The 17,082-nt window shown below is 43.5% G+C and overlaps 1 protein-coding gene across 1 annotated transcript in view; it reads left to right on the top strand.

Annotated features, from left to right (window-relative positions):
• SMAD9 (SMAD family member 9) overlaps nt 1-3,346 on the top strand; it is a 62,737-nt gene extending 59,391 nt beyond the window's left edge. The window contains exon 7 of the mRNA XM_077810322.1: nt 2,098-3,346. Within this exon, the coding sequence (XP_077666448.1) occupies nt 2,098-2,241 (144 nt within the window). The 3' untranslated portion in view covers nt 2,242-3,346. The remainder of the gene's footprint in view (nt 1-2,097) is intronic.
• Nucleotides 3,347-17,082: the final 13,736 nt, after the last annotated feature.

The raw sequence follows: 17,082 nt of genomic DNA, 5'->3' as shown, positions 1-17,082 counted from the left end.
TAATCACTTCAGAGAGCTCCTCCATCTGCTTAAGCTTCCAGCTTCATTTTAGTACTGGGAGCCAAGAACTCCAGCTGCAGCCCAGGGCAGGCTGTTCATAAGCAGCAGTGGAGTTGGAGTAATTTTCTTTGATAGAGACACAAGCAGAAGTCACAGTTCCTTGCCATTTTAGTCCCGGTGGGTTTGAGTGTGCAGCATGCAGCGTAACAAACCCATTAAAGACAGGTTTCAGAGTAGCAGCCGTGTTAGTCTGTATTCGCAAAAAGAAAAGGAGGACTTGTGGCACATTGGAGACTAACCAATTTATTTGAGCATTAAAGAGCCTGAGAACGTGTTCAAGCAGCCACAAGAGGGAGCTGTCCAGCCACCTAAACAAGATGGATTGGACATTTGGCTTGCCGCAATGTAAGTCATTGTTCCATGCACCAAACTAGTCAGGTGTGCACAAACTTTGATTTTTTTTCCCCTCAGATTGGCAGTACCGCCAATAAAGTGAGGGGCTTAGGCACTTCTGACATTTGTCCTACTCTCTATGCACTTTCTGATGAAAAAAGAGTACAGAACACACCAGTATTACAGATCCAGGAGGTCTGGTACATAAACTGGGGCCAATGTAAAGAAAAGAGTTTTTATGAAAACTTTTCCAGAACTTTAATGTAAACTGACTTCACTGCAGCCCAGAATGACACTAATTGATTAAAAGGAGCCTGTTCGACAGGTCCCAAAGCTTACTCTTCTCCCTGTAAAAATTACACCGTATTAAAGTAAATGTCTCTTTGGTGATGGCAAACCTATTAGCCCTCCAGATCAGGAGCAAGATAGATAACCCTCAGCATCTTTGCTTAGCGACCCATTAAAAGTGCCTGCTCCTGCCAACTCCACTCATGCTGACTAGTGTCTGTCTTTGTGCTTCGTCCTGTTGACTTCGGAGTTCTGTTCCGGGCTCTGACATTGCCCAGAAGTGTAACTTTGAGCTAGTCTTGTAATCTCTTAAGCCACTTTACCATGCTGATTTCACTGAGTAAGGTACTACGTAGCCCCATTAGGTGTGGTAGAATTGGGCCTTCTGTGTTTGGGCTGAAATTGGGCATAGTCGCTCCACTAGGTTTCATACTGAATGTTGTGGTTTATTTTATGCAGTTAGTTGCACAGTAAGAATTCAGTTCTGCACCCATTGAAACAGACTTGTTGGTTGTCCTGGTGCTCCAGGACTCCAATGCATTATTAACCCCATCATACTCTCCTGGGGTCTCTCAAACCCCAGTAAGAGTCCTGGGCAGCTGGCAGAGTGGCCTCCTGCTACAAGGATCCACTATAGAGAACTGTTGAGAAGCCGAAGGCTTCTTGTATATCCCATCTCCCTGTGGTGGGGTCTGTGAGAGCCAGGCACAGAGAGGAACAGAGAGCAAGTGTGTGTATGCCCCATTTACCTTATCTTAAGGTGAGGGTGTAGTTGTTGGAGGAGACAGAGGGAAATAGGAAGTGAGGGACATGGGAAGATTGGAGACCCAAAGTGAGAATGGCAGAGCAGGAGATGAGGGAATGATGATATAGGGAAAGGGAACATACACAAATGGGTGAAGCCCAAAATGTTCCCCACCCTAGAGGAGAATTCAAGAGAGGAAGAACCCCCTCCTCCTCCATTAGAAGAAAGGCAGTGGGAGAGAAACCCATGTACTCAAGAACCCAGAATGAGAAAGCTCTGAAGCCTCCCCACAAGGGACAGTTGCGGGTCAGAATCTCCAGAAGAGGAAGAGGGTTGATGGAGGATGGAAAAACCTATAAATAAACTAAGTGTAAATTAGAAGAGGCTCATGGGGCCTTGTAGGAGTCTTTAGTATTCAAACATCTGTGTGAACCACAGACTTTTAGATAATCATGTCACCAACAATCTTAAATTCACTGAAATGGATAGACAGCTCTGGCCCTTGAGACTCCCCACTTACTGGAGAAGTTGGTCCTAGGAAAATGTATTAAATGCTGGCAACTTAGTTGACGTCGCTGGCCACTTTCCCACTGGCTGCAATGAAGCTGGGCCTTTAGTGGTGGAATTACAATGAAAAAACCTCACCTTTTGATCCTTTGATATTTCTGTAGGGCTGGGGAGCAGAGTATCATCGCCAGGACGTGACAAGCACTCCCTGCTGGATTGAGATTCATCTGCATGGACCATTGCAATGGCTGGATAAGGTGCTCACACAGATGGGCTCACCTCATAACCCCATCTCCTCAGTCTCTTAAGAATCATCTCTAATATTACCTATAGGATGGATGCTATTGCAGGCAGTGGCTTATAGAATCTCCAATTAAAAGAAGTTTCTATATGTAGATGTAAATATATATACATAGTCTACTATCCCTATTTTTTTCATGATATGTTTTGTTGTTTCTCGTTAACATGATGCTAGTATGACAAGGTGATAAATTCAGGGTTAGCACATCTGTTCTCTTATATGAAATAAACCAGATCCCTGCAAAGAGCTAAACATTTCCTGTGAGCATCTTCACTTCCCACCCAAGTCTTTGAGAGGTGAGAATTCTCAGCATGCCATATGGATTAAGAACCCCTGGCTGTAGAGAACCAACACCACAGCTGTGCACCACATAAATCCATTTTAAATTCTGAGGACTTAAGCAGGACCAAAGTGGCCCGCAGGATTTGTTCATAGGGTGAATTTCAGCTGGTGAGTTAAAGGAATAAACAGCAGTTCCAGTCTGTCTCCCTATTTGTGACATTCTGCAGGGAACAATATGGACTGTTGAACAGCTGTGTCCCTTCTTTTCGCAACCTGGGGTTGCCTTTTACACTGCTTTGTTGTGAGAATAACCACTCCTGGCCTGTTCAAACACAGCCTCTAGCATGCAAAATCACTCCCAGCTGAAAGATCTGAGTGTTCTAGCCAGTCTCTCCTGAATTATATTACAGAGTGACACCAGCAAATTCTCAGTCTCAAACTTGTCCCCAGAAATGTGCGTCTTGTACTGCCCAGCACCTTCCTGGACAATACAAGTTCATAGAAAGTCCGTCACTTCATTAATAGAAAATGATATGCACATGCCTTGTTATCTCAAATGGAGGTTCCCAAACACTTCAGTCCAAACACACTAGTTTAGATAAAACAAGTTTATTAACTACAGAAAGATAGATTTTAAGTGATTACAAGTAATGAGGTATAAAAGTCAGAATTGGTTACAAAGAAATAAAAGGTAAAATGCAAAGTAATAACTTATCAAACGAAGTGAATTCAAAGCAAAGGTTTTTCTCACCACATGCTTTTACTGGCTGAACTCCTTCAGGCAGGCCCCCTCCCCCAGTTCGGTGTTTCTTTAGGGGTTGTTAATGCTGTGAGCAGCTGGAAAGGGAGGAGAGAGGTGATTTGGGTCCTCTGTTCCTCATTTTTATATCTTTTCCTCCTCTTAGAGAATCATCTCCAACTGGGATTCAGGTGACAGCAAGTCTGTCTGCCAAGATACAAATTTATCGCTCACACCTTTCTTCCTGCCAAAGAATGGCCGCTTACTCAGGTGATTGTCCAATTGATTTTGTTGACACCTGGCAGAGACATCCATTTTCCTTTTGTCTCTGAGGAACTGGTTTGGGCTGCTTCCCCAGAATTGGAATATGCCTTATAAGATTCTATGATGTTACTAACTTTACATACAATGTTGCCAGACATATTATGCCAGGACAATAATGATCAGCGAGTTAAGAGTTTTCAAACAATATCTCACAAGGCATACTTTGTACAAGATTTATCATAGTTTCATAAAGTACAGTCTGTCACACTATGGCAAAGCATTACGGGCCAAGTCCTATGAGAAGCTTAGTTTTCCACATGTACCGTTGATTTCAGTGGGAGCTGCTGGCTCACAGGAGGCGTTCAGCTCTTCCTTGTCAGAGCATCCTGGCCTAACCGCAGTAGTCAGATACTGTTGACACAGTAGTGTATGGTACTGTTGCACTGAAAAACAAGAACAATTTCATTTAAACAAAACCAAAATCTATGCATATATATATATATATAAATTGAGTTAACTTCTACTGCTTTTTGCAAGATAGATAGATAAATAAATAAATTAAATACTTATCTGGCATGTAATTCCACTGAGCAGTATTGATGTATTTTGTTTTTAAATTAGAACTATCTGTAGTTAGACTATTGTGGTGCTATCCATGGTACGTCTGAAAGGGACTTGGAATCTGAGTCACAAAAGGGAAGTAAAGTGTAAATTGTGAAATTACATAACTAGCTTATTCCCTGTGGGAGAGCCTGTGTACTGGGTACATGGCAGAGTTGGGAGCAGCAAACATACAAGAGTGGGAGGTGGGAGTGGGATTGAGTCGGATACGTTTACTGTATTGATGGTGCCTTGCTTTGGGGACTGACTCTGGGCCCCTGATTATTCAGGGACTCAGCAGGTGATGCTCTCAGGCAGTCTCAGGGGGCAAAGGATACAGTACTCATCCCTACAGTTGCTGGAATAGGCTGTTTACCATCTTAGCCATAGGCCTTGGCATTTGCACAGTGGTTTTGGCCATGTTGCAGGGAATGGCCAGGGCTGCAGGGGGAACAGAAAGTCCAGAGCAAAGCAGTGGGCAAAAGTGTTTTATAAGCTTCCAGTCCACATTCCCTCTGCAAGTTGGACAAGCTGTTGTCTACACTCTGGTGAATGGAACCAGACTGGCAAAACTCCACTCGCCCAGGGCACGTAACCTTTTCTGAAGGGCACCAATCCTTTTTCATGATCACCAACAACATGTGAAAGGGGTGGGTGAATATTTGATTATGCCTAGGCAGGCCAGCTTAGCTAGCTGCCAGGAACCAGGTTGCTGTAAGGGACAGAAACTCCAGTAACTTCATAGATCCCGCTTTTTACTAAACAGAAGAGTTACCCTGAAACTTTTATTGAACAGAATGATTTTTCTTTTCTCCTTGCACAATATCTAGAACTAAGCATTGCACTGTCCAATTGTAAGAAGAGGATTTCTGAAACCTTTAGGTATATGTTGTATGAAAGTCAAACAACATCTGTTGAAAAGATTTCTCACAACTTCTAGAAGTTGTGTAATATCTATTATAAGGTGATAATTATGAATATAGCACAAGAATTTTTAATAAACCAACAGGGTTACTTTCTTTGAATACAGCTTCAAGCATTTCCAACAGTGTTATTGCACAGAATAATAAGTTATCGTTAAATTCTGTGCAAGATAGCAAGTTTTCATGGGAAATGTATATTGGTGAAAAGCCCCATTCTGTCACCACTTGATATCAGCAGCATCATTATCTGACAGGAGAAGCTTCCTTTATAATCTCCCACAGCAATGAAATCAAGTAATATCGATACAGAGCAACTCTAGGCATGCCATTTACTGCTTAGCAGAGTTGACGAAAATTAGTCGGAAAAGACTTTTTCATCAGCCCTCTAATCTTCTCTACACAGCATCCTCTGCATCAGCAATGTCACCCTACTGGGGTCTTTGAACTGTGTTTTCAAAATACTCATTGCTCAGTTTCTCCACCAATTTTTCTGTGCTTTTCTGACTGCAGCTCCCCCTCCATTTTTAGCAATTGAGAATGGAGAAAACCCACTTGCTCCATTCCAGCAGCTAGTTACTTTCCCCCATTCTGTATCCTACGTTTGCGCTGCCCTTTTCAGTAAAAGACAATTGACTCCCTCCAGCCCAGAGGGCAGAAGGTGCAACCTCCTTCTCCTCCTCCTCCTCAATCCCCTGTTAATGCCTGTATAGAATGGACTTGAATATAGACATTCTCAGCACCTTCCTCTTCTACTCGGAGAGTGAACATGTCCCTTCCAAGGTGCACCTGGTCTTTGTCAGCTTTAGAATCCAGTTGTCTCCTGCTGATAGTGCAGCAGAACCAGCTGCACCAGTCTCTTTTCTAAAATATTTGCGGTTCGTAGGGGGTTTTACTGCTGGAAAGCAATGGCATTTGCACAGTAATAACCCATGTGATTTGTGTGTTTAAAACACCAGTCACCTCAGATTGGCTTTTTCCCTCCTGCATTCCACCATCCTGGGAGTAATCCTTATAAAAATAGCCCCATTAACTTAAGTAAGACTACACCCCTGAGTAAGGGCTGCAGTACCAAGTTCCTAGTGTGTAAACCCCACTTGCCTTGTTAAGGTATGTCATCAGGTTTTAAAGCGCTCACAGCAGACTTGGCAAAACCCTAAATTACAGTCAGTCCAAATTTTACAAAAGCAGCGATTGGTTTGCAGTGCCCAGCTTCAGCCACCTTATACCAGATCCTTAAAGATACTTAGTTCCCATCAGTGGCAGTAAGCACCTAAGGGACTAAACATCTTTGGGGATCTGGGCCCTTGGGCCTGAATTTCAAAGGTCCTCAGTGTCTGCAGCCCTGATTGATTTTAGCTGGGTGCTCAGCCTCTTCTGAATGACAGGTCCACGTTGTCTGAAACTTGGCATAAATTTCCCATAACTGATGGCAAGGTAATTCTGTATTTCACTGCAATGTTTCCCCATTGTAAACAGTGATATTTTCTGCTCAAAGGTCTTCATGAAGCTGTCAGCTAGTATTCAATTAAAAACCTTTAAATGAACTCGTAAATACTCCAGCTTTTTAGAGAGGCTGCCAGAGAGATTTAAAAGCCACTTAGAGGAAAACTACTTAGCAAAGACAAGTTTTTTAATGTTTTTTTTTTTTTAAAGCTTCTGGGTATCAACAATTCAAACCATGTTTAAGGTTCTTACAGAGAAGGCCAATGTATCAAGAGAGTTATGAGGTTTGAGCTGCTGGTGGCACAAAGAACATTCATCATGGTGCTCAGACTGCTTATTTTCCTATTAAGAAATCTGTGTGAGAAAATTGTTGTGGGTTGATTAATTTCTGCCAGTATTTCAGAAATAGCAGTATTAATATATCGCCTTTTTTCAGAGCCCGTTCAAGCAAACTTGGCATCTCCCATGAAGCCATCAGTTGGCCCCTTCTTCTTTTTCCCATCCTTAATCCCCCATTTACCCCACACCAGATGGGCAGGTATATAGAGTGTCCAGACCTGGTGAGTGCATGTGTTTGTGGAGAGAGTTAAGAGGTTTCCTGTTAAACAGGAGCACAGAAGGCCTTGCAGTGCAGTAGTTATGACTGCAATAAAGGGGAAGACATCCTCATTCCCCTTAGGGCCCAAGGTCCTGTTGTCCCTGCTCCACAGAGGATATGATTGTGACACAGCTGCCAGCTAGGGAATCTAGAGCCCAATCCAACACCCACAGAAATCAGTACGTCTGTCCAATGGGTGTTCAGTCAGGATTATAGTCTAAGTCAAACTGTAGTGAAGTGGCCCATACATTAGCTCTGCAGGTTCATTCCTGGTAGTGACCAAGATGGTGGTTGCAACATTATCACAGGAGAGCTCTGCTAAGGAGGGGCAACTCGTACTCCACACCTTGTGGCACTGAAGCATGAACATCAGTGGGCCCCCTCAGCTTCAGGATTGAGGGAGAGGCATCTGTGTCTAGCTTTGTCTGATTTGACCCTGCTCTTTCATGGCTGACAGCATTTATTATCTGCTTGCAAAGCTATGAGAATCAGGAAGCATCACTCACCACTTGCTGCTTAGAGAGCTGTACAGTCCCTTAGATTTATAGTGACTACTATGGGAGAAACTGCATCTGTTTCTTTCGGTTGAATAGAATCATTAATAAAGAAGCGTGGCTGAATTTACTTGTTCTTGGAATGGATCTCAAAGGGAAAGCCAGTGTTCTTGGCTCATTAGGGACTTTTTCTTTCATGTGCAACTTTAAGAATACTTAAATTCTATCTGATAAATCGGGGGGGAGATCTATAGACCATTTGAAATGTAATGTGTGATATCATCCCTAGCAGTGCAAGGCATTTTGTGATGGAAGTCAAAACCATGGACAAGCATTTCATCCATCTTCCTATTAATCTCTCTCTTTCATTATTGATTCCAGGAAAACTAGAAGCAGATGCGGTAAATAAAGGTTGGGGAACAATGGAGTAAACTCAGAATAGAACACTCATTAAAGTGTCATTTTCAAAGCCGAGACATGTTGCTCATAATACAGATTATGCCATTGCCAGGAAAGCTGGTTTTATCCTGGGTGTCTCCTGCTTTTGAGTTGGGACAGGCAGCTAGTCAGAATAATCAGCAGGTACAATGGGGAGCTTTAGTGAAAGAGCTGAGAAGGGTCCATGCAGGGCTGCAGGTTTCTAAAGATTTTAGGACTAAATTCTGCTTCACTGAGGGACCAGGGAGAGTGGAGATGAGCTTATGAGCAGAATGCCCCCAGGAAAGGTGTGATGGTAGGGAGCATGCTGGACAGTGTACTTATGTGTGCAGCAGAAATGTGCAGCTATGCATTCTTCCCTATCCTTCCTTCTGAGTCTGTGCATGGGGCAAAAGTGCCTAGCCATAGTCCCAGTCTGGCTGGGCACTACATATCAGGAACTATGGACTGGGGCTGGCTGCCCCCACGCTGTTAGGGAGTTGTCAGGCAGTGTTCTGCCTGGCTCCTGGATAGAGGAGAGAATCCCTGTACCCTCTTTCACCCAGTAAGCTGCTGGAATGACTCGACAGGGAAAAAAAGGAGAGTCACAGTCAGCAAGGCCTGTTTCTTAAGGAATAACCTTTATAACAAGAAATCAAAATAAGTTCACATGAACAAAAAATCTCCGCAGCTTGGGGGCTTCAGCATAATGCCATGACTCCTGGTGTAGAGCGAGCGCTACCTTCTTAATGGCATCCTCCTCCCAGAACAACCACTCTCAGAGCCCTTTCCTTTGAGCACCTCTGCCAGGTGAAGAGAGGCTGAGTGGTAGTTAAACCTTGGTTTAGAAGGGGGTCAGCTTATACTCCTGTCAAACACCCACTTTGCCCCAGAGCACCTGCACAAGACAAGACAACATACAGCTTTTATTTTACAATCAACTGCTTGTGCAAAGTAGATCAAATACTTCCTCCTTAAATTGATTCCCTGGGTTAGAACATAAGAACAGCCATACTGGATCAGACTAATGGTCCATCTAACCCAGTATCCTTTCTTCCGACAGTGGTCAATGCCAGGTGCTTCAGGGGGAATCAACAGAAGAGGGCAATTATTGAGTGATCCATGCCCTGCCATCCAGTCCCAGCTTCTGGCAGTCAGAGAGACTTAGGGACAGCCAGAGCATGGGGTTGCCGTCTTGGTTAATAACCATTTTGGGTTTGGCTGGTTTAATTCTGTTTTAAATTACACAGTGAGTCCTTTAGAGTCAGTTGCACTTCCATTATAGCTGGAAATATTCACACTGGCAAATTGTGAACTGTTTTCTGATGTGCAGTCTTTTTGTTACACATGTATACTGCTATTTTGTATTCTGAGTTAATCCTAAAATGGTCGTGCATAATAATAGCACAGGAAAACTAGACCAACCAGTTAATTTCAAATACATAATTCATCATAAATTGAAATCCTTGGAAGTTTGGTTAATCCTAACCTCTTGCACTTTCAAATACATTATCATGTCATCTGTATCAAAATGTTTCTGATATTACAATGTGTGGTAGAATCTCATTAATTCACACTCATGCCTGTGAGACACTGCAGATTAACGAGCACGGGAGCAAATTTAACAAAGAGCAGGGATAACTCATCGCTACATTTTCTTCACTTATTTTGGCACTTTTAGTTCTGTTTTAATTATTTATAATTCTTTCTAAAATACAAATAAATTTACCATAGCATATTTTGTAAAGATAACTCATTAGTAATTCAAGATCTCATTACAGCACTGCCTCTGCTATTTAAATTTTACTGATAAATGGGAAGATTAACCCCTTTGTGTGTGGATTATAAAGTGTGTATAGTAATGAAGGCTCTAATCCTCCAAAAATGTATGCATGTGAGGGGCCAAACTATGGATTTGAGAGGTTCTCTGCTGTTTATTGGTATGTATTAGTTATCACACTCTACTTGAGGGAAAAACCCAGTACAAATGGAATATATAAATGTACAAAGGCTTGGAAGGATTAGATTTTTATTGTTGAATGTCAGTAAACATCAATTTCACTGTACACATAAACCAGTGGGGAAAGTATCCATCTGTAATAATTTACAAATAGGTGAAGTAAGAAAAATGCAGCTTGAGAACCTATGAGAGAATATTTACTTTGTATATTTTCATATGTGATGCTGAAAATGTGTGTTCTAATGGTTAGAAAGCTTTAATTTTTTGGATCTCAATGTCTGCTGTCATTAAATAATTATTGTCTGACACCTCACCCCATAATTTCCTTCAACTGTGAAAATTTAAATGGATAGAAATAAAAAAATGCTTAAAACCCATAATTTTGTGCAATTGTGAAAGTTTAAATAAATAAAAATTGAAAAAAATGCTTAAAATTAAACATTATCTGTCAAAATTATTTCAAACAACAAATTTCTGCCCAGCCTAAATATACAAGAGTAAACTACATGAGTTCTCTCTCTGGTTGATTTCTGCCATTTCTTCCTCCCACTGTCACAGCCTGAGCAAAACTTCTTCATCGTCCAGAAAAAAGGGATTTAGGGTACATCTACAATGCAAAAATAAACCCATAGCAGCACTGGGGCTGCCTGAAAACAATGTACTTAGTCTGATGTTTGAATAACACACTTCTTAAATCAAACTTACATTTCTTTTGGCTAGAATTATCCTAGTGTAATACATGTCTTGTGCTTACTGTTAATAAAGTTACTTCCAAACTGAGAGCAGTTTTTCGGCTTGCATTTTTCTGTGTGGCTGAGATTTACAAATTAAACCTTGATAAGGGTCTAGGGCCCAGTCCTGCTCCCATTCACTACAGGCGCAGGAGCATGCCCCTTAGAAAATACTCAATCAGATGAGTAAACTACACAAATGAAGAACCACTGAAATCTGATTCTTCAAGTGCTTGCTCAAGTCGATTCCATTCTAGGTATGTGCACGCCCATGTGCAGTGTCGATGGCGACTTCTGCCATAGCAGTATCTGTAGGGTTGGCTGCGACGTCATAGAATATCAGGGTTGGAAGGGACCTCAGGAGGTCATCTAGTCCAACCCCCTGCTCAAAGCAGGACCAATCCCCAACTAAATCATCCCAGCCAGGGCTTTGTCAAGCCTGACCTTAAAAACTTCTAAGGAAGGAGATTCCACCACCTCCCTAGGTAACGCATTCCAGTGCTTCACCACCCTCCTAGTGAAAAAGTTTTTCCTAATATCCAACCTAAACCTCCCCCACTGCAACTTGAGACCATTACTCCTCGTTCTGTCATCTGCTACCACTGAGAACAGTCTAGATCCATCCTCTTCGGAACCCCCTTTCAGGTAGTTGAGAGCAGCTATCAAATCCACCCTCAGTCTTCTCTTCCGCAGACTAAACAATCCCAGTTCCCTCAACTTCTCCTCATAAGTCATGTGTTCCAGTCCCCTAATCATTTTTGTTGCCCTCCGCTGGACTCTTTCCAATTTTTCCACATCCTTCTTGAAGTGTGGGGCCCAAAACTGGACACAGTACTCCAGATGAGGCCTCACCAATGTCGAATAGAGGGGAACGATCACGTCCCTCGATCTGCTGGCAATGCCCCTACTTAATACATCCCAAAATGCCATTGGCCTTCTTGGCAACAAGGGCACGCTGTTAACTCATATCCAGCTTCTCGTCCACTGTAACCCCTAGGTCCTTTTCTGCAGAACTGCTGCCGAGCCATTCGGTCCCTAGTCTGTAGCGGTGCATGGGATTCTTCCGTCCCCTTGAGTGCTGTGCTCATGCATTGGTATATCAGGCATCACCAGCCCTGCACCCTCTCAGTTCCTTCTTACCATCCGTGACGGTTAGTCGGTGTGCCTTGTCTTGCATTGCAATAACGTTATCGGGTCTTTCAGCCCATTGTTCTGTCTCCTTTGTAGTTAGTTATTAGGTACTTAGTCTTAGTAGTTAAGAGTCCCAGCTGGGACTTCGCTGCGGAGCGCGGCATGCCCCCAGCCTTTAAGCCATGTTCATCATGTACTCAGCAAATGGCCATTAGTGATCCCCACAACAGCTGTTTGAGGTGTCTGGGGGAATCACATTGAAAAGACAAGTGCAAGAACAATCTGCAAGAACTTTCGCCCTAGAACCCAGAAGGAGCAGGGTAGCTGAGGGCCCTCCTCATGGAGCCTGTGCTTGGTCTTGCCTCAGAGCCCTCCCAGTCAAACTGCATGCCTAGTACTTCGGCGTCGGTGTGCAGCGCACCACTGGCACCAAAACCCGCCCGGCACCGTTCCCCAAGAAGCTGAAGCCCAAGGGCCCATCGGCACTGCAAGACAAGGGGGTTTTGGGCAAAGGACCTGTGTTATCACGTGTGCCTCCCCTGGAGCTACACAGGGGTACCGCTGTGGTCAGACCCCTTAGCCCAGCCAGGGATCCATCTTTGACTCCCACAATTTCAGGTGCCTAACCATCAGGCCCTCCTTGGCAGATACAATTTCAACTTGTGGGACTCCATCAGCACATTCAAGGAGGGCCTTCCACAGGACCAAGCCCAGGAGTTTTCCACTTTAGTGGCTGAGGGCAAAGCAGTGGCAAGAGGCGCCCTCAAGATGGCCTGGGACAATACAGACTCGGTAGCCAGGGTGGTTGCCTCCGCAGTGGTCATGAGGCACAGCTCCTGGCTACAGTCCTCCAAGCAGTCCCAGGAGATACAAACTACCCTCCAAGATCTCCCATTTGAGGAGCAGGGCTCTTCTCGGAGATGACCAATATATGGCTCCACGGCCTTAAAGACTCCTATGCCACCCTCCAGTCCTTGGGCCTGCACACCCCTCAACAGGCTAGAAAGCCATTCCAGCCGCCGCCTCTCCCACCTCCATCAAGATTGTGGGGTGTGTGCCGGTCCAACTCCTACACAAAAGGAGAAAGACAAGGGGTTTAAGCGACAGCAACCTTTGTCTTCCCGCTCCTTTGCCCAGCTTGGCCCCTTTCGAGATCAGGGCAGCCAGAAGCAGGCATTTTGAGGATGCACCCAAGAATGGCGCCCCAGCCATTTCCCAGGATCCACCCCCCTGCTTTTTCCTCGACCGTCTACCCCCCTTCGTTCACCCTGGTTGTGGCTGATCTCGTACCATTGGGTGCTTGACCCCATTTGGTCCCGCCTCGATTGTTCACTACAAATCAATATCAGGAAGCTCAAAGTGGTCCACTTGGCCTGCCATACCTTCCTACCTCACCTGATAAAACTGAATGGTTCAGGTCCTGATAGACAATACAGTGACTGTGTTCTATATCAACAAGCAAGGCGGAGCCAGGTCATCTGCCCTTTGCCAGGAAGCTCTCAGGCTATGGGACTTCCGTGTGCAGTACGACTTCCATCTCATAGCCATGCACCTCCCCAGTACCAGAAACTCTTTGGCGGATTGCTTCAGCAAGACTTTCTCATCTCACCGTGAGTGGTCTCTCCATCTGGAGATGGTCAGCATCATCTTCCATAGGTGGTGTACTCTCTGAGTGAAACTGTTTGCGTCCAGACACAGCAAGAAATGCCACGTCTTCTGCTCCTTTCGAGGGTCCGACAGAGGCTCTCTGTTGGATACTTTTCTGCTCCCCTGATTAGAGACTCTAATGTACACCTTTCCCCCAGTTCCATTGATCCACAGAGTCCCCATGAAGATTAAGCAGGACAAAATAAAAGTGATCCTCCTAGTGCCAGCTTGGCCACACCAGCACTGGTTCGGCACGCTGCTGGACCTCTTGATGGTGGCTCCATTTAAGCTACCGCTCTGGTCAGATTTTCTCTCACAAAGCCACGATGCCCTTCTGCACCCGAACCTTGCAGCATTGCACCTAACTGCTTGGCTGCTGCATGGCTAAATACAGAAGAGTAGGAGTGCTCAACCAGAGTCCATCAAGTCTTGCTGGACAACCGAAAGCCCTCCATTAGAGCAACCTACACAGCCAAGTGGACACGTTTTATGTACTGGTTCTCCAATAAAGGCATTTGGCCCGAGCAGGCTTTGCTGCATTAATCCTAATACTTCTGCACCTCAGGCTCCAAGGCCTTGTCATCCATTAAGGTCCATCTGGCTGCTATTTCGGCTTTCCATCCGCCACTAGAGGGCAAGTCGGCTTTCGCCCACAGCATGACTGCTAGGTTCCTCAATGGCCTTGAGCACCTCTATCCACACGTCATGGACCCAGTCCCTCCGTGGGACCTAAATCTCATGTTATCCAGGCTCATGGCACATACGCATCCTTTGAGCCGCTGGCTTCCTAGTCTCTCCTCCTTTCTTGGAAGGTCACATTCTTGGTTGTAATAACTTTGGCCTGCAGTGTCTCTAAAATTAGGGCACTTATCACAGAACCGCCCTATACAGTCTTTTACAAGGACAAGGTCCAACTGTGTCCACACCCAGCCTTCCTGCCCAGTTTCATAGGGCCAGGAGATTTATCTGCCCATCTTTTTTCCAAAGCCCCATAAGTCGGAGGAGCATCAGCTGCATTTCCTAGATGTCAGAAGAGCGCTTGCCTTCTACATTGAATGGCCCAGGCCATTCTGCAAATCTATGCAGCTGGTCGTCGCACTGGCCAACAGAATAAAAGGTCATCCGGTGTCTGCTCAAAGAATTTCTTCTTAGATCACTGCCTGCATTTACTACTGCTGTGACCAGGCAAATACCTAGCCTGCTAATGTGGACAAACAAACTAAAGTGATAGAGGAATAGGAAGCCTCTGTAGAAAGTTTAACATAAATTGAATAGATCACTACAAGAGCTCATCCCCTTTCAAGGACTATGGAGGCAGTGTAGTGCCTGGCATGAGAAGACTGAAAACTGCAATAGTAACCTGATCATCTTCTCTCACGGATGAATGTGACAGCTTCTGTACCATAAACAATACTCTGTATCCAGGTCACTCCATTCACTCAATAACTATAAAGCCTGAACAGATGTTTGTGAGCCTTGATAGGCTATCTGGCAGAACATTTGATCTACGAAATTGCATCAAATAATGGCTTCTGTGTGGATGATGATCAGCCAGTGTCACAACATGCAAACATTGTAGAAAAGAAGTGGGAGTTGGACATAGATCAACATGACCCATTGTGAATCTGTTTTCATTTTAACAGCATGAGTAAATTGTTGGTGGAGCAGGAGTGCCAGTTTTTCCCAATCTGGTCCCTGACTTGGAGGGGTAGCGAAGACTCCTGCATACATTGGGGAAGTGGTGTATACATTTGAATGCTTGGCATGTCACATTCCCCCCCATTCTGTATATCATCTCATGGTTAGAGAAGTCAGCCAGAATGTAGAACACTAGGGTTCTAATCCCCACTCTGCCTGTTTTGGGGCACGCACTTGTACCCAGATCTTCCCTCTCAGACAAGAGCCCTGGCTACTGAGCTAAATCATATTCTGGGGTGGGGCCCTCTCTATCTCTACCATAGCAGCTTTGTATATTAAAAAAAAAAAAACTTAAATATTGAGAGAGAATGACTCTAGCCCCATGGTTGGCACAAACACTGGAGACCTGGGTTCCAATGACTATTTAATTATTTTATTCAAAATGGAAGAGCTTCAACAGAAGATACTGAGATAAAACCACAATAGAATATCCCATAGCCCAGTGGCTAGGGCATATAGATGGGACTTGAATATAGACTTGAAGTTTCTGTTCCAAATCAGGCAAAATAGGGATTTGAATCTCTGTCTCCAACATCCCAGGCGAGTGTTCTAACCACTCAGTTACTGGGAATAAAAGCCCACTAACTTGTTTGACCAAATCTTCCAGCAAGGCATCCAGTCTGGTCTGAAGACTTCAAGAGATGGAGAATACACCATGTCCTTTTGTAGCTTGTTCCAATGATTCATCACCCTCACTGTCAAAAATTTGTGCCTTTAGGTAAGCTAGATATATCAAATATACTTATTTAATATGTTAAACTCTGAGAAGGATTTATGAAACACTCAAGAAAGACACTCTGCCCCAAATAGATATCATACTTGAGAAAATTAAGCTAACAGATACTAAAATAGCACAGATCATGTATTTCTGAGTTCAGTCAGCTTGCAATATGGTAGATATTTGAGTTATATGATGTGCTTGTAAAATGGACTTGTATAAATTATTATGCAAGGAAGTAGCCTGTTCAGCCACTGCATGCAAAATTCTAATTTTCAGATGCCAATATCTCACAGTTTAAGGAAGGCATATGAAAAATTTAGCTTCCTTGTTAGACTGTCAAGGGCAATCAGAGTGAAATCTAATCACCAGCTGTTATGTCTATGTACTAGGACAACAGAATAACAAGTTATCAATATAAGGATGATAAGCCTCACAAAGAAGTTGCTAGTCCCAACATGACTTGATTCTGCTTTCCTTTTTTTATATTTTATTTTCATCCCATACATTTTATTCTTTATGTTCTGAGTGAGATCAGCCTAGTTCTTGAAGCATAGTTCTTCTAACTTAAGTCATTTTATGTCACATCTTTAAATTGTACGGCTCCTAACATGCTTTACAAGCTCAGTAAATCACAAACAGCAAACTACTTCCTGAGTTATCACTTAGTAAATTAATGTCAGATTGTTTTTAATAGATTGAAATCATTAGACAAGTGTGATATATTCCTGCTTCACAATATCCAAATGCTGAAAGTTATTAGTAGCTGCGTAAATGGAGGATTTGCTGAATCAGACCTTCAATTTAAACATTCACAAACATAATTTAGACAGAATGAGTATTTTGAGTGACATTTCAGAAAGACCCACCATTAACAAATCAAATTCTGATAATTATGTATTATTGTAACAATTAGCAGTCATGTTAACTATTATTAAAAGATTAAAAGAAAAATTTCTAATTTACTTTTGCATTTGACAGCACTTTGTATAGTCCATTTCCAGATCTACTCTTTGTAGACCAGTTTCTTCTGGTTGCCCCATCTCAAAAAAAGATATTAGAATTGGAAAAGGTACAGAGAAGGGCAACAAAAATGATTAGGGGTATGGAACAGCTTCCATGTGAGGAGCGATTTAACAGATTGGGACTTTTCAGCTTGAAAAACTGACTATGAGGGTGTGGAGGGATATAATAGAGGCCTAT

This window comes from Eretmochelys imbricata, chromosome 1 (genome assembly GCF_965152235.1).
Source record: "Eretmochelys imbricata isolate rEreImb1 chromosome 1, rEreImb1.hap1, whole genome shotgun sequence".
Lineage (NCBI taxonomy): Eukaryota > Metazoa > Chordata > Testudines > Cheloniidae > Eretmochelys > Eretmochelys imbricata.
Note: the sequence above shows the minus strand (reverse complement) of the source record. Positions and strands in the feature narration are given on the sequence as shown.